Source organism: Phasianus colchicus, chromosome 1 (genome assembly GCF_987193195.1).
Source record: "Phasianus colchicus chromosome 1, bPhaCol1.hap1.1, whole genome shotgun sequence".
Classification (NCBI taxonomy): domain Eukaryota; kingdom Metazoa; phylum Chordata; class Aves; order Galliformes; family Phasianidae; genus Phasianus; species Phasianus colchicus.
The window spans coordinates 79539481-79563975 of NC_143436.1; the positions used below are offsets into that span (position 1 = coordinate 79539481).

At 44.2% G+C, this 24495-nt stretch overlaps 3 protein-coding genes across 4 annotated transcripts; 1 reads left to right on the plus strand and 2 right to left on the minus strand.

Annotated features, from left to right (window-relative positions):
• Positions 1–5676, minus strand: PHB2 (prohibitin 2). 2 transcript variants are annotated; one of them, XM_090149257.1, is made up of 9 exons: positions 5493–5676; positions 5323–5407; positions 5154–5233; positions 4905–5089; positions 3327–3456; positions 2781–2884; positions 2233–2310; positions 1596–1672; positions 1–1361 (listed from the first exon to the last, which is right to left on the minus strand). In XM_090149257.1, exons 1-9 carry the CDS (start codon positions 5617–5619, stop codon positions 1352–1354), a joined length of 876 nt encoding a protein of 291 aa, XP_090005383.1. In that variant the 5' UTR covers positions 5620–5676; the 3' UTR covers positions 1–1351. The 2 variants fall into 2 exon arrangements, with proteins under 2 accessions (XP_090005383.1, XP_031466166.1); XM_031610306.2 differs by lacking the exon at positions 1–1361 and having other exon boundaries at positions 1592–1672.
• A 32-nt stretch (positions 5677–5708) lies between these two features.
• Positions 5709–10927, plus strand: EMG1 (EMG1 N1-specific pseudouridine methyltransferase). Its single transcript, XM_031610308.2, has 7 exons — positions 5709–5931; positions 6005–6106; positions 6431–6572; positions 6975–7033; positions 7187–7336; positions 7711–8020; positions 10841–10927. Exons 1-6 carry the CDS (start codon positions 5800–5802, stop codon positions 7822–7824), a joined length of 699 nt encoding a protein of 232 aa, XP_031466168.1. The 5' UTR covers positions 5709–5799; the 3' UTR covers positions 7825–8020; positions 10841–10927.
• Positions 8216–23928, minus strand: LPCAT3 (lysophosphatidylcholine acyltransferase 3). The gene is made up of 13 exons (XM_031610304.2): positions 23721–23928; positions 14491–14598; positions 14276–14382; positions 13802–13895; positions 13646–13683; positions 12393–12571; positions 11902–12010; positions 10858–10944; positions 10354–10520; positions 9583–9730; positions 8944–9102; positions 8700–8826; positions 8216–8565 (listed from the first exon to the last, which is right to left on the minus strand). Exons 1-12 carry the CDS (start codon positions 23911–23913, stop codon positions 8710–8712), a joined length of 1506 nt encoding a protein of 501 aa, XP_031466164.1. The 5' UTR covers positions 23914–23928; the 3' UTR covers positions 8216–8565; positions 8700–8709.
• Positions 23929–24495: the final 567 nt, after the last annotated feature.

Sequence of the window (24495 nt, forward strand, 5' to 3'; positions counted from 1 at the left end):
TAAATTTTGAGATTTTTAATTTTTACAAATGTTTGAAAGAATCACTGAGCACACAGTGACAAATATTCCAGCAGTTGATAGGCACCCAATGAATGATATTTTCCTGAATTCAGTATTGGGATCCAAATTTACTAGAAAAAGATTTGTGCTGATGGCAGCAGAACTCCCTCACTTGGCCAAAAATAAAAAACAGGTCTGATTTTACCTTACAGATATCTAAGATTAATGAAGATCAGAAATGAATTACTATATCCACGTAGGTTAGTTTTATCACTAAGTCTCCTTCCTCCCTCCCCAGATTTAACTGGTGAGGTGAAGAATGGATTACAGCTGTGATGTGGTAGAACCCAATCCTAGAACTGGGTCACTACAGATGGAGCTGGGGCATGGAAACCAAATCTGGTTACTGATGTAACAATTTCAAAGTGAGGTCAAACAAAGCTAGTGTGCAGGAAATTCCAAGCTCCTCACTCCCATCTTCTGCTGGTCAGCGCTGGCGGTTCTAGAAGGCTTTAGTTCTTTCATTTCTTCCCTTGTTTGAGTAGAAGACTGTCACTGCAAGGGAGACAGAAGTGAGTAATTAGCCCAGAAAGCACAGGCAAAGCCAAGCCAGAGCTTTACTACAGACTTAGAAGCACGAGGTGTCACACTCCAACAATGTGGACTTCAAGTCCTTTGAAGACCTTTTTTCAAACCCCCTTAAACCTACTGGGACAAATAAGGTAGAATCTGGCCAAACAGGTGCAAAAGTGATCAGAGAGAGCATAGAAAATAAACCAGCTCTGGTTTCCTTTCTTGATTCTAAGCTTTTAGCCACACACTACTAATTCAACTGGCAGTGTGTTATCCAGTTACTACTGGACAAATGAAGCTAAAACCATAAAATTCTGTCCAGCTCTGAAAGCGGGGAATGAGATTTTCTAGCATGGACTGGAAAGCTTTTGGAGAGTAACAGGAACTTCTTTTCAAGAGATCATTACACCATATCAACACAATATACTACAACCATCTAACTGCCTCCATAAAGCCCTCTGTTTTAACAGCAGGATGTCCAGTACAAGTGGGATAGATTAGAGGATGGTCCTCAGATTATTATTCCTGTCTTCCCCATGCAAGGTTCCAAGACACACGCATAGCTCCAATTACTGAACATCTCCCACTTGACGTAGATGTTTGTATGGCCCCTGCAAGGAAAGGCTTCAAACTTCATATCACAAATGGGAACTGATATAGAAATAGAATGAACTGGTAGCCAGAAACGTCCAAGAAAAGCAACACCCAGGCCAAATACCAACACATCAATGTCTATGTTCCAAATACTAACAAAAGGATCAAAATAAAGTTGAGCATCCTACCTTCCTCTGTGTCAGGAGATGTAGTAAGGGGATGGAGAGGAAAGAGAAACAAAAGAGAAAATCATTAGACTGAAAAACAAAATAATTCGTTTCTGCAGTAAGCAAGAGTGCACTCTACTGAATTGTGTTCTCTGGCATCAGGATCTCAGAGGAAATATCCTGAGAGAGCTCCTGAAAAAAGACTAGTTTCACAAGGAAGGCGCAGGTAAATTCCCCCACAACAGACACCTGTCCCCTTACCTGGTAAAGCCCTCATCCTGCAGGTTCAGTACCAAGTTATCTGCTGTGAGATACACACGGTTTTGTGAGCCAGCAATCTGAAAAAGAAATTCATTACAGAGGTCATATGAAAAAAGTTTAAAAAATAAAGGAAGGACAGCATTAATAAATAATCACTCTCTCCCTCGAGGTACAGCACTCTTGCTTGTATACACTTAAAATCTTAGTTAAATGAACACAGTTTCCAAAACCAACTATGTAATGTCCCTACTTCCCATCCCAGTGCCGTCAGACTTTTAAAAGAACAGTGATCATTCTGTCTCCTTGTCAGACAGACCTTTGATCCCATGCCTATCTGTCCCCTCTTGGCAGTGTGCAGCAAGCCAGAAGCTTGTGGTGGCTGCAGCTGAGGGAGGGTGATGAGATCTGATTTGGATCTGGCCTTGTCATACGAAGGGCATAAACTCCTCGCCTTGCGTATAATTGCCGATCACTGCTAACTAAATCTTTAGATCTATTTGATCAAAAAAGAGCAGAGCTGGGAGAAAGATCAGGACAGGGCAAGTCACATTCGCCTTAAATTCATCATATGGCCACTGGGCTAGGAGGACAAAGCAAATGCAGAAGAAATGTGGAAGTTCTGTGCTCTCCTACTCACCGTTTTTGAGATGTTCTGAGCAGCTCGTATCTTACGTAGTTTGATGTAGCCTGGATTTCTGCTCAGAGCTTCACCGAGGTACAGGGTACAGTTATGGAAAAAAACTAGTAATTGAAACTCACTGCCTTCAATTAATTCCACCTAAGGAATTCACATAAATGTATGAACACATATCAGCAAAATCTCGAAGGGAAAAAAAAAAAAAAGAAGATTGCTATACCACTGACTTGGGCCTCTAGGCAAGGACATTTTTATGTTTCCAAGTGTAAAAATTCCAAAAAGTACAATGTTATTGCCCCACACAGCAAACAGTAATTATACCTTGCAACAGGGAGCAAAGGCTCATGGTGTCTTCTGCCCTGATCTCTAGCCTCAGTCAAGTAGCTGCATTTAATCCTCACTCCAACAAACTGCAGGGAAAAAACAAACCCGAGGCCTATTTGAAGCTCTCTCTCCTCAAAGTCTGCTAAACATGAATCCATGCAACAAATTCCAAGGTCTGTCACGCTCGCAAGCCACATCCCACAAAAACCCCCAAAGTAGGATATCATCTTAGCAGCTGTAGCTTCTCCTTCAGCCTGAACAATCTTCTGCTTCTGCTCCTGCTTGGCCTTCTCCACCAGGAACTGTGCACGCTGTGCCTCCTGCTGAGCTGCAGAAAGAATGGACAAAAGCACTCAAAGCAGATCCCATCTCTTGAATCTGCCAGGACTCTATGGCTGAGGCCTGGGGATCTTATGCTTCTATAAGAACTGACAGTATCCTAGGGCCATATCCACAAGTAAGAAATGTATAATTCTGCTGTTGTTTTTTTTGTTTAATAAAACCAACAAGTACTTCCCCAGAGGGAGTAGTAGGGAAGTCCTACAGCTTGGGGAACACAGTTCCATTCATGACCTATTCCACTAGCTATGGCCCAAAGTTTTCTGCTAATACTTGGAATAATATAGTTAGTTCCACTACTAAGGAAGCTGGGGCTTGTAACCCTGAAGTTGTATCAATGCAAAAATGACACGCTACCTCAGATTTACTTCCTTGTTTATTAATAAAAAGAGAAAAGCAACCCACCCTTTCAAGGCGTAAATTGAACTCACCCACTTGCTTGGCCTCCACAGCCGCTGTGTATTCACGACTGAAACTCAGCTCTGTGATAGCCACATCATCCAGGATGAGGCTGAAATCCTTGGCTCTCTCTGTGAGCTCTCGCCTAATAAGCAGAGACACCTGAAACACAAGTACACCAAGAGTACTTCACACAGGCTGTTTCTCACTTGCTGTGCACTACAGTACTGAAGCACAACTGCTCTTCACAGTTCATTCACTCAGCAGGCCTGAGAGACGATATCTAAAACAAAGCTTGAAATATGGACATTAATGCCTGTCCTCTGAATCTATCACCACTAAATAACTCTCCATATTCAGAGCTAAGTGTAGTATTTCAAAACTTAATTACAGCCATTTATAATTACTTAACAATGCTATACAATTAGCACTAGAAAAAAAACTTATTGAAATTTTTTTTTCTTTTTTTCCCTTTCACATCCTATCTCAAGTAGTTCCACAGTTGCCATGTATGTTTTGAAGTAAGTATTTTCTCCTGCATTTTGAATTTTCCACTGTTTGGAATTTGAGTTTCTCCTCAACCTTTCATTGAATGAATTGCAAGCACATAACTACACAGAGTCACTTTTTTTCCTTCTGAATCTAAACTGCTCCATACACATCACTTTACAGTAAAGACTGCTAAACACAATTTAATTCACTTGGTTCAGAAGCCTCACAGTTATCTCACAGTCTTCTGCTTCTGATAAACCTAAACATCGCACAGATACTGTTTCTTTGCTGCCACACCCTCCTTTTCTATTCATTCTCATTATATAAAATCTGACACATTAAATTGTCTCTTCAATGCACACCACACAGCTAAAGATATAACTCTGATGTTCCCGTTACTGACCAATCCTTACAATAAAACCTGGACATTTATTTCTGTTCTTTGCTTTTTTTTCTGTCAGGGATTCGACAAAGTTAGAGAAACTTTGCATTTTCTCTTCAGCAGTCTCATGCAGGACCTTCTCCAAAGCCTTTTAAAAGCAGATCAGCAACTCCACTCTCCCTCATTTAGGATAAGTGGCAGATACTCTCAGAATCCCTGGAGCTCAAATTATTAAAACATAAACTTACAGGTAAAGGCTTTTAAAAGTTAATAATTTTTATAATTTTGCAGCCCCTCCAGATTACCCCCTAACCTTTTTCTAAAAAGAAATGTTTAACAATCTTCTGTAGCATCTACCACCAAATGCTTACCACTTTGCTAACTCCTGACCCGCTTCTCATTTCAGATCCACTCAAACTCTTCAGTTTGCTTTGACATCTCCCTTGATACCCACGAAGGGTCAGTGCTACATGCTCACTATGATTTACGTTAGCTCTCCCTCCCCCATTATCATGTTACAAAGCAGTTTTGCACTCTACGCATCACGAAACCAATGTTCTCCTCAAAAGCTGGTGGTACAGCTTCGGCAACTGCATGAGAATCAAACCATAAGCAGAATACAGTTCATACCCTTTCTGCCAGCAGATATGCATCTTCCACCCCTTTTAATGTTCCCCACGTGCACAATTTAAATGTCCTTTGCAATCTGAGCAGAAGCTCCCTCAGGAAGGGTCACCTGGGCTCTCTGTGTGATGAGCTGCGAGGCGTTGAATTTGGCCACCACGCTCTTGAGCACCTCGTTGACGATGGAGGGCAGGACTCGCTCCTCGTAGTCCAGGCCCAGGCGCTGGTACATGCTGGGCAGCTCTGCAGCGTTGGGGCGGGTGAGGACGCGCAGCGAGATGTTCACCATCTGCAGGTCTGAGGGGAGAGACGTGAGCAGGGCAGGCTCCAGCCCTCCCGCCCCACCAGGGTCCGCTCTTACCTTTGGAGCCTGTAGGGGAGGAAATTTTCCGTGGCCGGGCCCGGATGTCATAGATGATGGGGTACTGGAACCAGGGAATCCTGCGAAAGATCGGGAAGCCTGCATCAGGGGAGGCCACACGGGCGTCCGGACTGGGGGGGGGAATGGAAGGGGGAGGGGTGGTTCCTACCTGAAGTGCAGCCCCTCAGCAAGGATAGTGTCCTGCTGCACGCCGCCAATGCGATTGAAGAAGATGGCCCGCTGCCCGCCTTCCACTGAGGGGAGAAACGATGCGGTCAGCGAAGGGGGTGGGGGGGGGGAAGCACGGAAAAACGGGGCGTGGGCCCGGGGAGCACTTACCGATGAAAACGGACTCGCGGACTCCATAGGCCAGGGCGCCGGCGCCCAGCAGCAGCTTGAGGGCGGTGCCGACGCCACGCGGCCCAGCCGGCAGCCGCCCCGCCAGGTCCTTCAAGCTCTGCGCCATGGCCGCGCCGTGCCGCGCGCCCCGCCGGGAAGGACACCGGAAGCTGCCGCTGCCGCTGCCTTCCGCCGCGCTCCGGAAGTGGTCCCAGGGGGAGGGAGGGGAAGGGTGCCATCTTGGGTGGCTGCGGCTGCCATTGGCGGCGCTCGCGGTGGTGACGCTACGTTGTGCGGCTCGGACAAAATGGCGGCGCCCAGGCGGCCGCGTGAGGAGGAGCAGCAGGAGGAAGAGGACGTTCTGTTAGAGGCTAAGCGCGTCCGCGGGCAGCGACGGCTTCTGGTGGTGCTGGAAGGGGCGAGCCTGGAGACGGTGAAGGTGCGGACGGAGGGGGTCGGGCTGGGGATACTCCGCGGTTTCTATTGTCAGACTGCCCCTGCTTTGGTCTTAGGTGGGGAAGACGTTCGAGCTCCTCAATTGCGACAAGCATAAGGCGCTGCTGCTGCGGAGCGGCCGGGACCCCGGGGAAGTGCGGCCCGACATCACCCACCAGGTACCGGCTAGGTACTGGCAGCATGGACTTGTCTGGGGTGTGCGGGGCCGTGCCGGTGTGGCACTCGCTGCAGGAAAGTGCCCCTGGAGTGGGGGGTATCGTCTTATGGCCCTGGGGCGGGAACGAAGTTAGCTTCACCCACCATACTTGTGCTTAATAACGTGTGTGTTTCTATTTGTGTATGGGGCTGCTTGTTTCTCAGCATAACAGTAGTACTTGTATGGCCACTCTGTCTCTTGTCACTTATGCAGTCGTGAAGTCTTTTCCAAGATCCCTCCCTTGCACCTTTTCAATTTCCACTACTACGTGTTTGTTTTGTTTCAGAGTCTTCTTATGCTTATGGATAGCCCTCTGAATCGGGCTGGTCTTCTGCAAGTTTACATCCATACTCAGAAGAATGTTTTAATTGAAGTTAATCCTCAGACCAGGATCCCAAGAACTTTTGATCGATTCTGTGGTCTTATGGGTAAGCGATTCATGCTTTGTACTGGCTGCAAAATTATGCAGGGTGGTGGGTAGGAGCAAAAGAGTTTTGTGAAAAGAAATTACACTGACTCAAAAAAAAAAAAAAAAAAAAGTGAGAAAAGAGGAGGGAAATGAAAATTTCTTTTTGTGAATTCCCAGCAACGTACTATAAATACATACCATACTGTGAAGTACAGTAGGGAGTTGCCTGCATGAGAATGTGCTAATGGCAAAATAATTCTCTGATCAGTGTTTTTTTTGTTTTTTTTGTTTTTTTAACTTCTTTAGAAGATGCTGGGAACTCTAAAGTTCTTTCCTAGTTGAGTTATCACCAGTAGGCAGAGAATGTGCTCCCTCCAGCAAGAGAACAGACTGCTTAACTAATGTTCTTCTCTTTTGTCAGTTCAGTTGCTGCATAAGCTCAGCGTTCGAGCAGCTGATGGTCCTCAGAAATTGTTAAAGGTAAGCAGTTGTTCATTGTTCACAGGTAATGGTGCAAGATTCCTCTCTGCAGCTAGTAATGTATTTACTTTAAATGCAGTATATACTGTGGACTTAGCTATCTGACAGAGCCTCTTACCTCTACACTGCTATTAATTTTTTCTTTTCTGTTAGGTTATTAAAAATCCAGTCAGTGACCATCTACCTGTGGGCTGTATGAAGATAGGTACCTCTTTTGCAGTTCCAAATGTGACAGATCTGCGTGAACTGGTTCCTAAAGCAGAGCCAGTAACTATTGTTGTGGGAGCTTTTGCCCATGGTTCAGTAAGTGCACGTAGCCTTTTTACTTGGGAGTTGTAAATATATTTATGATTATAGGTTTTAGTGCCATTCTTGGTTTGTTTTTTTTTCTTTTTTTTAAACTTCTCTATTCTTTGGAAATTTTTCCCCTAACCCTTTCTCTGCTATAGGCTTGTTAAGAAACTGCCTAGCTCTGTAATACTTGGGCCTTTCACTGAAGAGAGGGCTATCAATTGCTTTGAGGAGCTTTAACGTGGCAATAATAAGTCTTGGATGAAGCATGGTCATATAAGAACAATGATGTGCCTCTGAAACAGATGAAAGTAGATGGGATTAAGTGGTAGTGTGCAGCTTGATATACAGTCAGATATGTATTTTCCTCTTCTTTCTCCCCCCAGGTCAATGTGGACTATACAGAAAAGATGATTTCTATCAGCAACTATCCCCTCTCTGCTGCCCTCACATGTGCTAAAATTACTACTGCCTTTGAGGAAGCCTGGGGAGTAGTGTGAGCTTCTGTCTCTGCTGCTGTCACAATGGACTGCTATATAGGACTCCAGATTCTGGAGAGGCTTTTTTTAGTTCTTTGTGGACCTGGTGCAGCTTTGGGCTCCTGAAAAGGAAAAGCTTCAGTTTCTTCTTTGTAGCTCCTGGAGCAATGCAACTTTACATGGACTGCCCCACCAACCCTTTTTCCTCCTATTAAAGGTAACTTTTCATAAGACTGTGTTTTGTACTTAATTTTTTGTAAATGAACAGCTTGGATATCACCCTTGATAGTAAATCCAGATTTGTTGTGGAACCAAAGTTCTTAGCTGGGCCCAGCAGCTCTTTTTCTGTGGTGTGTGACAGCTCATGACTCCCACACTGATGCACCCTGGAGGAAATGAGCTGAAGCAGAAATGAAAAAAGAACAGGAGCAACTTTATCTTGGATGACAAACGTAGAAAAGTCGGAGGGTAGCTCCATTCCAATATAGTGCCCGCATTGAGTGTTTTACAATCATCTGATATCAGCAGAGAGACGAGAGTGTCCACTGGAGGGCGGCAGAGAGATAAGGCAACATACAGAAAGTGGAGGGTCTGGAAGGAGACGACTCCATTTCCCTCCTTTCAGGTCTTTGACCCTGTGCTTTCTCTTTTCTCCCTCCTCACGTTGAAAAAAAAGTCATACTTCAACACAGCAAACTTGGCAGGTGGTGCTTTGCTTCTGGAGTGTTAATTTAACTCCTACAAATGCATGGGTGGTACAATCTGAAAAAGAAAAAGCTATTAGACCTGTTTCAGTTGTCTTGTTTCAGGGCTGTAACACTGCTGTTTCACTTCACTGCCTTGTCCAAGTGTGGGATTCCTGCAAGGTGTCCCTGAAAGTAGTACAACAAGCTTACCTGTTGGCTGTTATTCTGCTTTTTTTAGCTTTTCTTTTCGTGGCACAAGTAATTTGCGAATATAAGGCAACACCAGTAATAATGTGAAAAACAATATGTGGCCAAGGAAATAAATAGATTTGTACACCTGCAGAGAAAAAGGGTTAAGGGTCAGCAAGCAGACTTCAGCTAAGACCACATGAGAGGGCAAGCAGGGGTAAAAGGGACTGGTTGTGTGGATTGTGTGTTTAAGGTTAATAAATACCTTCATCCATTTGTCCCAGGTGAAAAGGCAAAATGGCACCAGAGAATAACCCATAAACATCCAGTGGTTAGTCTGCTGTAGCACATAGAAAATAGGCTGCAAGGCAGTGATGGAGGCCAAAGTGCTTAAAGCAGGACTATCCCGAACAAGGTTTATAACCTAATGTAAAGAAAAATAAAGCTTTCCTCAGTTGGATGTCTTAACGGTTGTGTCTGTAGGCTCTGCAACCAGAATATCCTTGTTAATTAACTTTGGTAACTATGCAGCAAAAAACTAAATAAGTACCCTATTCTTGAAGTTGTAATCAAAAAAGCAAAGGGCTAAATATGGAATATTTTTCTTCCACTATCAGAGATTTAGCAGAGGCATTCTGCTCGCGTGCTTGTCTTCCAACCTTCCCAGCTGGCAAGCACTTCAGTTGCACTATGTTCATGTGCCAGTTGTACTGTGAAAGCTGATGGGAAGAAAGCTTGCCAGAGTATAAGCTAGGGACTTACTGAACCCTTGAACAGAACAGTACCATTGTGAACACCAATTTCTAAGTGAGCAGTTATTAAACCCTTCAGCGTGGCGGTTTCCAGACTCAAGGGGAAAGGTTAATGCAGGTGACCTCATTCTGCTAAGTCTGACAAAGCGCACCTGTCTTTCAACGATGACTATGAGCAACTCCATTTGAAAGCACACCAGGTAGCCAGAGTGTAGTCCGTGCCAAATAGCCAGGAAGAACAGGGCCAGTGCCTGTGACAGCAGTTTGTTGCCCAGGAACTTCAGGCGCTTGAAGATGTAGCTAGAGCAGAGAAGAAACAAAGTGCTTCTAGTTCACTATTTATCCTTCCCTCTCCATGTCAGAGATGCAAGACCGTGTCTTCACGTTTCCCTGTGGTAACAGAAACAGCTAGACAGCTCCCTCTATCAGGGCAACTTACACTGCAGTCTTTACCTTAAATGCCAGCTAGGGGGGATAGGTGGTTCTTCTGACAGCACTCACAGAAATGAAGATATTTTATAATTCAGTTGTGGTCCAGCAAGTTCTGAACCAAAAATCTGTGTCACTGCATAGGAAGCATCAAGAAGCAGGAAACAGCTGCCAAACTGCATCAGCCACTAGAGCAGTCGGCAGCTGTTTCACCTGTTCTGCAACTGTTTGACCAAGAAGGCTAGAGGGCTCACTGTAGTTCCATTCTAGCCTCCTCCCTCCAGCTTCTGCCATTTTCAACTTGCCTATTAACAAAGAACTGCCTTTTAAAATTGGATCAAAAGATCTACCCAATTCAGTAAGCTGTTTCAAATAGGAGTAGGGTGAGAACTGATAACTAGCAGATACCAAGTATTCCCTTCTCAACTTATGATCTTGGTTCTGTTGACATAGCTACTACTGACATTACAGAAGTAGAAATTTTTCCTGCTCACCGGGCCACCCAAGCATTGGTGTTGATGTTGAAAGAAGCAATGGTCCCTGTGAACAAAGGTGTTGTCTCATACAGCCAGACCTTCATATTGGCACAGGCATCCCACATAGGTTTTCCACTCTGGTCAGTCCCATTGTACCCTAGACCAACAAGGATACAGACGCCTTCCTACAGAAAAAGACATAGAGGAAAGATGATAAAAAGTACATCAGTTTTTTTTTTTTTTTTTTTTTTTTTTTTTTTTTTTTTTTGAAAGGCAGAGCTGGGGAAGTTCTGATTCTGTGCTCAATGGACAGTACCACTGCAGATGGAGAAAATGGGTTAAAATCTTCTCTTTTTGATTAGTTAGCCCTTGCTTTACATTTAGCAAACTACACTTATCCGCACTAATATCTAGATACTTGATTTTTTTCTGTTTAGTGCTAAAAACCAAAAGCGTATTTTGTAACTTCAGAGGTGCTAACTTTGTTCATTTGTCTTGTTTCTAGAAATACTTCTGACTCACCGTAACAAGCCAGCAAGTAACGTATTTGTAGAGTATAATTTTGCCCCAGACCAGTATGTAACCACAGCGGAACCAGAAAGGCTTCTCCTGCAGAGATAAAACAAATTCAAAATGAAAATAAATGAGTTCTGGCTATATATTAGGTGGATAGATGAGATCTCATCACTGTCTTTCGTATTAATCTAATCAATATGTTGCAACACTAAATAAACTGGACTACCAGGCTACAGTGTTATATAAATCCATACACCTTTTTACTTCCTCTGGTGATATTTGACTGTATTGACACACGTACTCTGGAATTAGCATAATCATTGTAGGAATTGATACCCTCATTTATTCACACCAGTACAGAAAGACTGAACAGGGACTGATGTCCCTGTTCCTTGCAGGAGAGTTGGACTAGATGATCTTTAAAGGTCCCTTCCAACTCTGAGGATACTGTAATTCTATAATCTGCAGATTGGAATTGCTTGTTAGGAGTTTTCAAAGAACCTCAAAGATTCTGCAGATTTTTAATTCAAATGAACCAATCTGGAGAATCTGTTGCTGCATCCCTCTACACAAAATACACTGTTGAGAGAAGCAGATCAAGTTTTTCTTTCAAAGCTAGCCTGTACTCAAGGATAGCTCACCTAATAGTGTCTACACAATGAACCTCCATCTTCAAATTTTAAAAAGCCTTGGAAACTACCACGGCAGAGTTCTTTGCGTGTAATGGTTAAACAGTTATTAAAAAGTAACAAATACATGTTAAGATTCCAAAAACAGCTGTACAATCCAAGATGATTTCTCTATTTGTAAAAGTTTTTATTTGGTTCAGTTCTTGTTCTGCATTCTTGTTCTGCATTAAATGGAATCCATAGGACAGGCAGCAAAGCCAAATCAGTTATGGGAAGACATAGCACTAGTTGCTGACTTATCTTCTTTTTGAATTGAGGCAAACCTAAAAAAAACCAATGACTTTTCTCTACTCTTGTAGATCCAGTGCCCTCTTGGAAGTAGAATTCTTCCACATATGAGAACTGTCAAATATATACATACCATGTAATCATCTGAGATGAGGTATTCATCAGAGATGTATGGGCTTGACAAGGTATAGGTCACTAGAAATAAGAGACCCAAACTCAGGCGCTTGAGAGCAGGCACAAAACTGAGAAAGAAAAATATGAAGGTCAAGGAAAAGCTCTGTTTAAAAACAGAAGTGGAAATGAGGAGTTTGGGGAGACAGTGATAGGGGGTTACCACATTCCACTGCAGCAGATGCCTCTACTTGGAAGCTGGGGTGCTGACCGTACCAGTTAGGACTGAGTCTGTACTAAACAAGTCAAATGTTAACATTTGTGCCCCCAAACAATGCTAGGAAATTATGCAGAGTTTATGAGCAACTTCTGAATGGCCGCCTTTTGTTATAAATCACTTTTAGTCACAGTATTTCAGAGTCCAGGTAAGAACACACTCTGCTGCAGGGAATACATGGAGGAATAAGCATTCTGGGATCTTAGGAAAGCAAGGAGCTAAGTGGATCTCATTACCTATTGGGTCTCTGGCCTCGAACATCAGTCATCTCACCCTTTGCCAGTTTCTGATAGTCTGTCATGGAGAACTGAGGCCCCACCATGAAGGCACCATAGAAATAGGAGAATCCTGAGACCTCCAGCAAGGTAGGAACTCCCCGGACAGCAAATCGACGCTGCTCAGGGGTCAGGAACTCCTGCACCAAAGGGATTGGATTAACATCATCCTAAGGGTTGTCAGACTTAGCTCTGGATGTTATGTTTTCAGTGCATCTCCTTTATGGTCTAAGTTCTTACTCTCCACATACAGGGAACTTTTAACTTTGTACTTCATGTTCATACTTCTCCTCATTCCTATCACTATCTCCAGTCTCTCCAAACAGCAACAAGATCTAACAGCTGAGATCAGTTGCATAGATCTATATTGCCAAAAAAGCTCAAAACAAGGAAGAAATCTGTTAACATGCATCCCTACCAGCACAGATGCACAGTAAAAGCTCTGTATCTGACCATTAACAATCCCTGACTGCAACAGTATTTGCCCAGACCATGCTGTCCTACAGTTCCTACTTCTTGATGCAAGAATTTAATGTCTTCAAATACTTGAAACTTCAGCTTAAGAGATTTCAGATGAACATTCTTTTGCTTGCAGTTAGTGGTGACTGCATGGCCACTGAACGCTGGGTCAGGGCCTGTACAGAAGGTGAGAAACAAAGACACCTAAAGTAGTAGTAAGAGACTGTAACAAGTGTTCTATCCTCTTCCACACACTGCTGTGTGACTTCTGTCACTATTTAATCTTCTCTAATAACAGGGCCATAACAAATGGCAAAAATCCAAGAAGATATGACATGACTCAACAAAAGAAAGGAAGATTGGAACTGAGATCCAGTGCTGACGGTTTCCACATTAAGGGAATGCTACCCACAAGACACAGAGCATTGGAGATTGGGAATCTAAAGCAACAGATTTGGGGAAAGCAGATGGTGAGGAATTTGGAAGGGGGCAGAATAATATTTTGACACAATTCAGTGCTGAAGCAACTTTTGCTCATCTCATCTGTAATTGCTACAGTTTCTGTTCCAAATTATCTTTTTCCACTCTGGAATTCTGTGCTCTCAGATATCCACAGATAATCCCCTCTCAGTTCTGGCTTTTGCCAAACAATGTATGCAGCTTACTAACTTACATCCTTTGAACCTGATTTTCTGACTTCTAGATCACTGGAATAGCAAACAAGAGGAAGGAAAGAGTATTTGTGCTCTACTCACCGGATCTTTTCCTCCATCATAGTAATCGATGGCCAAGCCTGGAGGTGAGAAACAATCATTTTAAGATTTATGTTGGACTAGGGCTGAGCAAGCAGTCCTCTTTTCCCTGAGGCATGGCTTACAGAATGCAAAAGATAACAAGGTATCATTGCTTACCAATTAACTTGAGAGTCAAGACACAATGTGGCATTGTCCACTTGATGTCATAGTGCTCTGTGGCTGTGAAGTAATAGCCAGCCATAAGGTATGTCTGAAAGAAATAATTATTTGGGTTATTTAAAGCAAACCTCCAGCAGTTTTTGATCTGTTTTCATTTTTCCACCTATATTTGCTACTGAGAATTGCAAAAATGAAAGAAAACTTTTCTACAAACTGATGCAAGCTGATATAAAACTTCCTTAGGAGGAAGTTTTTCACACAGAGCGTGATGACACACTGCAACAGGTTGCCCAAGGAGGCTGTGGATGCCCCATCCCTGGAGGCATTCAAGGCCAGGCTGGATGTGGCTCTGGGCAGCCTGGTCTAGTCATTGGTGACCCTGCAATAGCAGGGGGGTTGAATGATCTTTGAGGTCTTTTTCAACCCGTGCCATTCTATGATTCTGTGATGCAGTAAGAAAGGGAATTTTACCATCTGAAAGACAAACGTGGTGAAGACGGCAGTGACTGTGCGACCCATAAGTCTCAGGATGAGAAACTGTATTAGGACACATAGCAGTGAATGAAAGAACTGCATCCCTGTAGAGAGAGAGAGATGAAGCAAAAATGAGATTTTCCCATTACATGTCCTCCCAAACTGCAGCAATCTCTGGGCCTAGTAGCTCTCTCTTCCAAAGCTCATCTTACCAAAATTGAAGTAAGCAATTGAGAGTCCTGTGAACACATTGTAGAGATGAATGAGGTAGGTCTCCTTCTGGAAGAGGAAATAGCGCTGGAACAAGGCAAAAGGATATCCTGAATAGAGGGGGGAAAAGATGGAAGAGTTGTAAATTAGTGCAAGCAAGCAGCAGCATTTGTAATGGTCCAGATTATAGCTTTGCTGAACACTTTACTAGGAATATGCACTTAACATAGGTACATCACAAATATAGGCCATGGTATAATTGCTGATACTATATTTCCATCTAAGGGGATAAATGCTAGATGACTTAGTGGAGTTTCTGGCCTTATACATTACAAGAGGAGGGATAGTGCTGAAATACATATATCAGACTTTGGTGGACTACTCTCTCACTCTTCCAAATTCTGTGACAAACACAGTGAATATTACAAGTAGGGAAGGGAAGATAAATTTTATAAATGGTTTATACCATTGCTGACTGATCTCAAAATTCAGTCCCTGCTCCCCCTCAGTGACCTCTTATATGATGCTGAGTAACCTTATGGTCAAAGGCTCTATGTCCAGGTGGAGACTGGTGACAAGTGGTGTCCCCCAGGGGTTTGTCTTGGAACCAGTACTCTTTTTCATAAACGATGGGATTGAGTGCACCTTCAGCAAGTTTGCAGAGACATTAAGCTGAGTGGTGCAGCTGATACGACAGAATGAAGGGATACCATCAAAAGGGACCTAAACATGTTCAAAAGGTGGGCCCATGTTAACCTAATGAGATTCAACAACGTACTGCACTTAGGTCAGGGAAATTCCAGATATGTGAACAGACTGGGAGAAGAACTCCTTGAGAGCAGCTCCACCAAGAATAACTTAAGAGTCCTGGTAGAGGAAAAACAACATGAACCAGCAGCATATACTCGCAGCCTGAAAGGCTAACAGTATCCTGGACTTCATCAAAGAGGGGTGGCCGGCAGGGTAAGGGAGACGATTGTCTTCATCTGCTTTGCCCCCAGTAGATCCATCTGGAGTACTGTGTCCAGGTCTGGGGCACAAGAAAAATGTGGAGCTTTTGGAATGGGTCCAGAGGAGAGAAATGAAGCTATCAGAGAGCTGGAGCAACTCTCCTATGGAGACAGGCTGAGGCAGCTGGACTTGTTCAACCTGGGGGAGAGAAGGCTCCAGGGAGACCTCAATGTGGACTTCCAGTACTTAAAGAGAGCTTACAAGCAGGAGGAAATCCACTTTTTTTGACAGGTAAATATTGACAGGACAATGGGGAATCATTATAAACTAAAAGAGGAGACATTTAGATTAGATGTCGGGGGAAATTCTTCTTTGAGGGGAGTGAGGTGCTGAAACAGGCTGCCCAGAATTTGTGGATGTCCCATCCCTGGGGGCATTCAATGCCAGCATGAATGAGAGCCTGGGCAGCCTGAACTAGCGGGTGGAAATCCTGCCCTTGTCAGGAACTGGATGGGCTTTAAGGTCCCTTCCAACCCAACCCAACCCATTCTATGATTCAGTGATTTTGTGATTTTTAATCCCAGTGCTCCCCAAGTGACCAGTCATATATCATTTCTTTTCTGACTCTAACTTTAGATTTGCATTCGATTTGTTAAGTACTATATATACAAAGCTGTAACTAAAATCCACTGAGACTACACATGCAGTATTTTGAAAAATCAAAGTAAGAAGCATTTCCTATTAAGTAGCTAAGATAAGTGGAAGGAGGTTTTTCCTTGCATTTTCTATATTTTAGAATGTGTTCCAGCTTAGGAATGACTCCAGATTATTATCTGTGGCTCTAGTGAGAAGTAAATATTTGTGAAGCACTCTGGTAGTATGGTGAGATGGGCCATACAAAATCCCAAGAGTAAATTAAATTGTTGTCTTAAGGGTTCAGGTGAGGGTCATGAAGCATACAATAAACATTGCCACATATGAGACAATAAATGTGTTTTAATACATATTGACATAGTAAGTTTTGTCCATCTTACAAGTGTCTGAAGTCTGTTCATGCAAATTGTGTTTCTAAAGGTATAGGCATAAGGAAGTTGAACTGGGATAGTAGAAGGAACCTTAAATCTGGCTATGAAATGTCAGAAATATGTATGAATGCTTTACTTCACAAATTTGTGTTCTGTTGTCCTGATTAAAATCAAAGCAAACAAATCTATCCCAACAAAAAAATCCAGAAAAATAACCACAGTACTGGTGCCCACACTACTTGTTAGCCTAGCTGAAGCCTGTAGCAGTGGATAGATGTCTGCTACCTGAACTAACAGAGTAAAAGCAGCAGTAAGTAGTCACGTTTTATATGCTGCAATAATAGGGTAATGAAATGCACATTCTGCTGAGCAGCGTTTGATAGATGGAAGCTTTCCAATAAGTAAAGCCAAATCTAAACACCGTGAGAGGAAATGACAAACTGTACTGTTATATCAAGTACACGTGCTGCAGTCAGTGCTAACGGCTGAGATGACTGGGGGTATTTTTTGGCCCTTCCCTTCTCCCCACATCCCTCGTGAAGCAATCACAGAGTCTGGGACTTGGGTTACCTTGTAGATCCCGGAATCCTGCATGCTCTACTGAGCCCAGTTGTGTATCTCTTTCTTCTAGAAACTCAACTGCTTTTCCACCCATTTCCTCAGCTTCTTGCCATCTCTCATTCTGCCCTTCCTCCTAATTACTGTTCCTTCCTCATTTTGTCCTGCACCAGTTTCCACTTTGCAGACTCTTTCTCATGCTGAATGATTGTCCAGTGGCCACATTCCACAACTCTTTGCCCACAGACCCTAGCAACCTTGCTCCTGGATGCTCATTCAGCCTTGCTCTCCCTTTTGCAAGAGCAGCTCCTAATTCCCATACAAAACGCCCTACTCAAACGTTCCTTTCCCTTTCTGCTCTACTTTTGTCTGGTTCTTCCAAACCTATTGCATCCACCACAGCATTTGTCCTTCAGCCCAAGTCAGCAGCATCTTCCTCTACCATCCCTGAAAGCCAGCAGAAGAGGAAAGAAGTAATTGTCAGACAGAGTTCAGAACACGGGCTCTACAGAAATACAAGAATAATTCAAACAATTAAAACAACTCATGTGATTAAAAAATAAGGCATTGTCTATCAGCCTTGAGCTCAGAAACATATAGACAGATACTATTTTTTCTCATTTCAATTTGCCTGTGAAACAGATACTATTCAAGTTTAATAAACCTATTAACAACTGCCCACAGCTTTGTAAAACCAAAAGTGGTAAAAAAAAACTAAGAAGTATTACTGTTGGCTCATATTGAAAGTTAGAATACTTAAGTTTCGAATGGAAAAATCTTTTCCCCTTTTGAAAAAACACAAAAAAGTAAGATTAGAAATACAGGCAAAGTACAATTTATTGCTGCACATCAACAGTTTCAGTTTTAAAACATTTTCTCAAAAATCAGTGCAATCTCGCTTCAATTTTTCAATTTTTATTTAAAAAAAAAAAAAAAAAAGGTTTCCATCGATTTCTGTAGACAGAATTAAGTTGTGACTGAACACATCTGTCTCCAAATTGTAAAGGTCTGAAATTTTATCATTTTCTCTCATTCCCAAACAGTGTTCCTGCTCTTTAAGGAGCCCTGTGTCACATTTCATGCTTATTTCTTTTTAACCCCACACAGGAAATCATATAATAGTTTGGGTAACACTGCTCTAATTACAAAAAATAAAATTAAATTAAAAGTCCTCGCAAATGGAGGGCTACTAATACACACAGCACATCTGTTTTAAGAAAGCTAGACATTTAAGGCCCACTCTTATACTACATAGGTGCTACTCCTGGTCAAAAGTCGCAGTGTCAGCCCACATTCTTCTGATAACCAGAACAAGTTGCTCTAACTGTGGAATACAGTTTCCTTACAGCTTTCCTGCACACAGATCATTTTCTCAGTTTTACAGTTGGGCCAATTCCACACTGCAGATATAAACTTTAACCCCCACGTGGCAGTAGATACTGACTATCAGTGGACATTATGCTGAGGCCTGTCTGCTACAGAGCACTCCCATCTATTAAGTAATTAGTTGTTCTTACTGATAACAGTGGCAGCACTCCCACCCCACCACGGAGTCCTTGAAACAGTATGAATTAGCACAGGAAAGGCAGGAAAACAGTTACTGAAATTAGTGTTGCCATCTGGAAAACTTGCTGCCTTATTTAGATAGGTTGGATTCAAGATACCATGCAGCTTTCCTTTCATCATTCAGAAGCAACAGGAACAGAGGCCCTGCTCCTCAGTGCTGAGACCACGTCCATCAGCTCCCAGTCTGCAAAATCCATCTTTTGCAGCTCTTTCAGACAGAGCTGACTGAGGCAGGAAAGTGGTTGTAATGCTCCTGGAGAAAACAGAAGGTGACTTTCTGATCCAAGGTAACTCTCCTCTTCTGTGTGCCATCAAACTGAAAAGCTGCCTGCACGCACAGTTGATTTTTTGCCTCTAGATAGGACTTTTTATAGCAAGGAATTAGCAATTGATGTAAAAGTGACAAATTAGCTGAGGCATGCCTCTGGTAATAAAAAAGATGGAGGAATTTATGGGAACAAGAGGACAATCTCTGGTTAAGAGAACCCTGGAGTTAGAATGGAACAGCTTCTTTGCCACAGGCATTTGGAAGAGTAGTGGATTGCTGCACAACGTCAAGGTTGTACACAAATACAAGAATCTAACTGAACAAAAATGTAAACAATTAAGAGGCTGGACTAGGCAGGAGGGTTAATTCCAACCAAAACTGGCCTTGTTAAATTCACCACATCCTAGGATGTGTGACGAAAGTGCTTTTTTCCAGAGATGAAACTGCAAATAAGAACACCAGAAGCCTTTTCTTATTTTTAAGTCTTTGCTCCCTTTATTTCTCCTTTTCTATATGCTTACTCCATTTCATCTTCATGCTTCTTCTCTTTTTCCTATTGCTGATCAGTTAGCTCTACTTTTATTAAAATCCAGAAGATCAAATGCCTCTGTATTCTTATAAGAGCACTAAAACTAAAAGGACAGGGACAATGGGGAAAAAAAGATGTGTTCAAATGAAAGCCCTATCTAGTATTTCGACATCAAAGGTGGTTCTCTTTTTCTGCCTATAATAGCACAAGAATTCCACAACTTTAAGAATCGGCGCACATACGTGAGAATTTGAATTCAACACAGGAGTGTACTTTTGACATCCACTTATAGTGCTTCAGTTTACACAGCGGAACCACCTCAAAGCATGCGAGCAGCATTCCTTTCAGATGAAACTGAACTGAAAATACACTCCAACAGGTGATCTGTCCACATTGACGGGCTGAAGAAAATTCAAAGAAAATGCCTGCAAGTCATTGGTGAGAGGTGGAAGTTGAGGAAAGAGTACTCACTTGCAAGCAAAGCAGATGATTTCTAGGACGTATAGGAAAAGTGTAACTCCCACACATCACTGCTATGTCTGTAGAACAGGGCACACTTCCCAGTGGTGTTCCTGGCAGGTCTGGGTAGATCAGTAGGTCAGTTTTGGCTCAGGGCTGTAAAAAACACGTTGCCCCCACCTCCATGTGAGGCAGTGCCAGGTAGCTTTGCAAGACAACGTGGCAGTATGGCCAGATCAGCACATCCAATTCCTGGGGATCATGCACGACTTTATTGCTAGCCACACAAGAAGTAAGGCTAACCTAAAGCCTTAAATAGACGTGTCAAGGCCTCCTGGCTGAACAGTGACAGCAGGAAAGAAGCCAGTCTCCTTTCAAAGACAAAAGGACAACCTCTTCTCTCTTCCCATAGTTGGAGGTACTCCCTCCCTTCCTCCTCCACAAAGTGAGCGCAGCACTGGCTCAGCCTGCTTACTTCAGTAACTAGAACTCTGTAAGCATGGTGCTAAGAACATCAGTGTCTTCCATGCTGACTTGAAGACAGGACTTCTCCAGGTAAAACACTGTGCTCAGTGAAGGCCGACTGGGCCCTGCACCTAGCAAAGAATAAGATGGAATACATCTCTTAGAAGGCAATTTCATATAACTGAATCACACCACAGTTTTTTAAATTATAGGGCCTACTAGAACTACGCTTCAAAGTAATACTGTTTATAATATTGTCTAATTGCAGCCTAATTTCTTCAAAGTTTGTGTGTATAAATTTTCACATGTGAACTCCGAAGTTTGTTTTTAATCCTGTACAGTCTGAATAATGGACTCCACTCACGTTTTATTCTTTACATCCTGCTTTACAGGATGTAAAAAAGGTGCATCATTGGTTTAAATACTGTGGGGTGACAAAAATCCCCATTGTTTACTCAGAACCGTGTTTTTACAATCTCCATTAGTTTGCTGAGGAAATGTGTTGCTCTTTAGGATTACTCAAATTTTTGTTCTTGGTTACTCTTCCTTCCTCCCTATCGTTTCATCTTATCTTTACCTTTTTTTTTCCCGCCAACAGTGATAGACTGTTAACAGTTTTAAATGACACCTTTTGCTTAATTCAGATCATGTTTAAGTGAATATTCTTATTCTGAATCAAGAGAGTTGGTTCGGAATATTTTTTCAAAGACAATGCAGCTTTCTCCAGAAATTAAAATAAGAAGTTGCAAAGTCCTTTGCAATTCTTCCCATTTTCCAGAAGGCTGTTTTTTTGTCAGTTTCTGGTAATCTCCAGAACAGTGAAACCCTGGAGACAGTCATTGCAGTAGAACTGATGGTGAACTGCATCAGGAGGAGAGAACAACAACAACTTTTTAATCCATGCTTAGAACACAAAATCATAGTTCATCCTCATTGTCTTGTTCTGATACAACTCAGCAGTAGTAGCTGCAGGCAATAAAAACAATTTTCTTCCTGAATCCCTGCAAACACCTGAAATGGAGGAAGTCAAGAAAAAGCGACACTTTGCTTACCCTAACGCAGTTTCCAGCTTTTCAAAACGCCTTTCGTTTTTGCCCCACGCCATCCTATGAAGCAGTCTTCAACAACAGTTTCCTTACCAAAGGCTTAAAGCCATCAGTAACAATACAAGGACTGTAAGCTAAGCTGCAGTGAAATAACATTTCTTTTAATGCCAGTGTCGGGTTAAGAAACTGTTCTCACTCTCCTGTTGCTCTAGAGTGGTGCTTGGCACTTACTTTTAATGCAATCATATAATGCTTTACTACTTATCCATTAAGCAGGAAAGCTGGAGCCAGTCCTCTCAACCTGACTGCCCACACAACTTGCATAAGGACCAAACTGCAGGCAAGGCTGTTTTGCATCCCCTTAAGCTTTCTGTCTGAAGTTATGTCTTCTCCTGAATGCAATTAAGAGACACTGATGTAAGGAGAAAGGTCAGGGAAAGGTATACTGAAACAAGAGGCTAGAGCTGCTCATTTTGGAGATGCAGGGAAAAAGGGCTCGAGCAGACTCCCAGCTCCTGATCCCAAGACTTTTTTGATACCCACAAGTTTTGGGCTCAATTAATCTACTGACAGCAGTGGGCATCTCTTCTTATGATTGAGATGGCAAATCAGCTGCTGTTCATTTCAAACTAATAAGGGATTTTATTCACCCATAGGACACCAAGCAGGAAATAGTGCCCTCCAATGTCATGTTCCAGTTTATTGCTTCCAAAAGTAAGAAGCTCTCAGAACTGTTCCACGCATGTTCTGCAAATGCATCGCTCTACAGTATGTGTATGTGGAGGCAAACACTTTCCAACACTTCTCCTAAATCAGTTCTTGTTGGACAAGTCCCTTGCTTACTTCAGTTGACTCGCCCAGTAGTAGCCTATCTGCTTTTTCTGGTTTAGGTTTCTGCCAGGAAAGTAAATTGAATCAGCTTATAATTAAAGTCTCAGAGAGACATGTGGGAAAAGCTGTGGAGCTCATTAATTCACACTGACCTATCTGCATGTCCTGTATGTGTTTCCTATTACTTACTTTTTCTTCTTTTTTATAAAGTTCAGCAGCTTCTGAGAGTTCAATCTCCTGCATCTACCTTTGATAAGAAAGATGTTTTGATTTGTTTTGATATCATTGCAGATGAAATCAAGCATGAGTAAGTTTGATCTAGACTGCAGTTACTAAGTGATACAACTTTTCCTATCTCTCTTTCAAAAAATACACTTTCAGTTAGAGAAAGCTGTTTTTCAGACATCTCACACATTAGCTGCCATACCCCCTCACATACACTTCCAGGTTCAGAGAAAAGCTTTTATTTCCTTTCTTGATGATTACACCATCCTTTTTTTTTTTTTTTTTCCTCTCCTCCCCCCCAAAACTCAAAGTTTCATGGGTATCCCCAGAGATTTCAATCAACAGCCTGTATAAAAACACAGTTGAATGAATTTTTTGGGAGCTCTAACACACATCCCCACAGATATTAGCCACATCCTGACTCGAGCCTTGCCTTGACCATTTTACCCATGACTTTTAACTTAATATGCTCAGATAAGCATAAGAAGTATATGTTTTGCAATATTGCAGGTGGAGCACAGGACAACATGCCAGTTTTTCTAGCCACTTAGACAGCAGGCTTCTCTCACCCTACCTGCTAGTGCGCACAAGCCACTCCTGCACACTCCCATTGCTGCTATAGACACAAATATGGTCCGTTGGCCAAAAGGTGCCTGGACAGGGCCACGTCTCAGGCACCCTACTCTGAGTGTCCCTGCTTGAGCGAAGCGTGGCACAGCTGGACACAGAGGACCTTGCAAAGCCCAGCCATACTGAAAACTCCGTGCACCTGTGCTTCCCTAGCACGCCCCTCTCTGGACCCGCACTCGTGCGGGACCCGATGTACTGCAGCACCTGGCACACGTCTTGGGGCGTTAGGAAAACGTTCTGCACCAGAAGGCGGCGGGGCCGTGGGTCAGGCTGCCCAGGGCAGCGGGCACAGCCCCAGGCTGCCGGAGTTGAAGTAGCGTCGGACATCGGACACGGGGTTTGAGCTCTGTGTGTCGCCGGGAGGTGCTCTCGGTGATCACGTCGTGCCCCTCCCAGCTCGGGATACTCTGTTCTGCTCCGCCAACAAAGTTCTGCACCCAGCAGCGCTCAGGACGCGGCTCTCCATCGCGCCCACCCCGCGCTGTGCAGGACGCCCGTCCCTCGCTATCCGGATGCACGGGTCCCGGTGCCGGGCTCTCCCCCCTGGCCCCGCGCCCAGACACGCGTCGCCCAGCACCCGGACACGCGTCGCCCCGCCGCCCGCCCTCTGCCCGCAGAGGCCCCACTGACTGGGGGGTCCGTGCCCGGGGCCGGAGCCCTCGGCCCCGCCCGCCCTTACCCATCAAGATGGACACGATGAGGCGCAGCGCCTGCTCCGACGAGCCCAGGGCCTCCGCCAGCCCGGCCAGGCTCCAGCCGGACCCCGCCACCGCCATCTTCTCCGCCGGCCCCGCCGGCCGGTTGCTCCTGGAACCCAGCAGCGGCACCAACACCGCGGCCCCCGCACCGCTCTCGTCCCTCTCCGCGCCCATTGGCTGCGCCGCGACGGCCACGCCCACTCGGCGCCTCCGATTGGCCTGCCGTTGGCAGAGGGGCGGGGCTCTGCGCTCAGTAAGGCAAAGGTTACCCCGCGAGTGGGCGGTGCCGCGAGGTGTCCCCGCTAGCCAATGATTGGAGAAAGCGCTTCAGAGGGCGGGGCTCGACCCGAGAGGCGGGGGCGGGGCCGCGCCGGCGAGGCGGAGTTCGCCTTCCTATTGGCTGTGCCGGGACAGGAGAGAGCCGGGCAGGGAGGGGTAGGGGATGTGGTTGGGTAGGGGTTACTCGCGGGCAAGAGGCGCGTGGCGCTAACGGTCGTTAGAGCGGAACCGGGCAGGGCCGCGCGGCGACGGGCTGTGGGGCACCGCCGCCCCGCCGTGTGGGGATCGAGAGCCTCGCTGAGCTGCCGCGGTGGCTGCCAGAGGGCAGCTCAGCTGCTGTGCCCCGCAGAGGGGGTAGCTTCCCCCGCCGGGCGCTGTGGAAGACTCTGTCCGTGCGGCACCCTGCTCCTTGCGGTCACCAGGTGGCTCTGCCGCACGGCTTGTGGTACGGGAGCCCTCTGGGTGCAGCTGGAGCTC

Excerpts from the sequence above, each read along its gene's own strand:
- EMG1 (XM_031610308.2), top strand. The coding sequence starts at position 5,800 with ATGGCGGCGCCCAGGCGGCCGCGTGAGGAGGAGCAGCAGGAGGAAGAG. Across the intron at positions 6,107-6,430 it reads GGCCCGACATCACCCACCAG|AGTCTTCTTATGCTTATGGA; the intron begins GTACCGGCTAGG and ends GTTTTGTTTCAG. Across the intron at positions 7,034-7,186 it reads GTCCTCAGAAATTGTTAAAG|GTTATTAAAAATCCAGTCAG; the intron begins GTAAGCAGTTGT and ends CTTTTCTGTTAG.
- LPCAT3 (XM_031610304.2), bottom strand. The coding sequence starts at position 23,913 with ATGGGCGCGGAGAGGGACGAGAGCGGTGCGGGGGCCGCGGTGTTGGTG. Across the intron at positions 14,383-14,490 it reads AATTGCTTACTTCAATTTTG|GGATGCAGTTCTTTCATTCA; the intron begins GTAAGATGAGCT and ends CTCTCTCTACAG. Across the intron at positions 9,103-9,582 it reads TAGTCATCGTTGAAAGACAG|GTTATAAACCTTGTTCGGGA; the intron begins GTGCGCTTTGTC and ends TCTTTACATTAG.
- PHB2 (XM_090149257.1), bottom strand. The coding sequence starts at position 5,619 with ATGGCGCAGAGCTTGAAGGACCTGGCGGGGCGGCTGCCGGCTGGGCCG. Across the intron at positions 5,408-5,492 it reads CCGCGAGTCCGTTTTCATCG|TGGAAGGCGGGCAGCGGGCC; the intron begins GTAAGTGCTCCC and ends TTCTCCCCTCAG. Across the intron at positions 3,457-4,904 it reads TCATCACACAGAGAGCCCAG|GTGTCTCTGCTTATTAGGCG; the intron begins GTGACCCTTCCT and ends CTTGTGTTTCAG.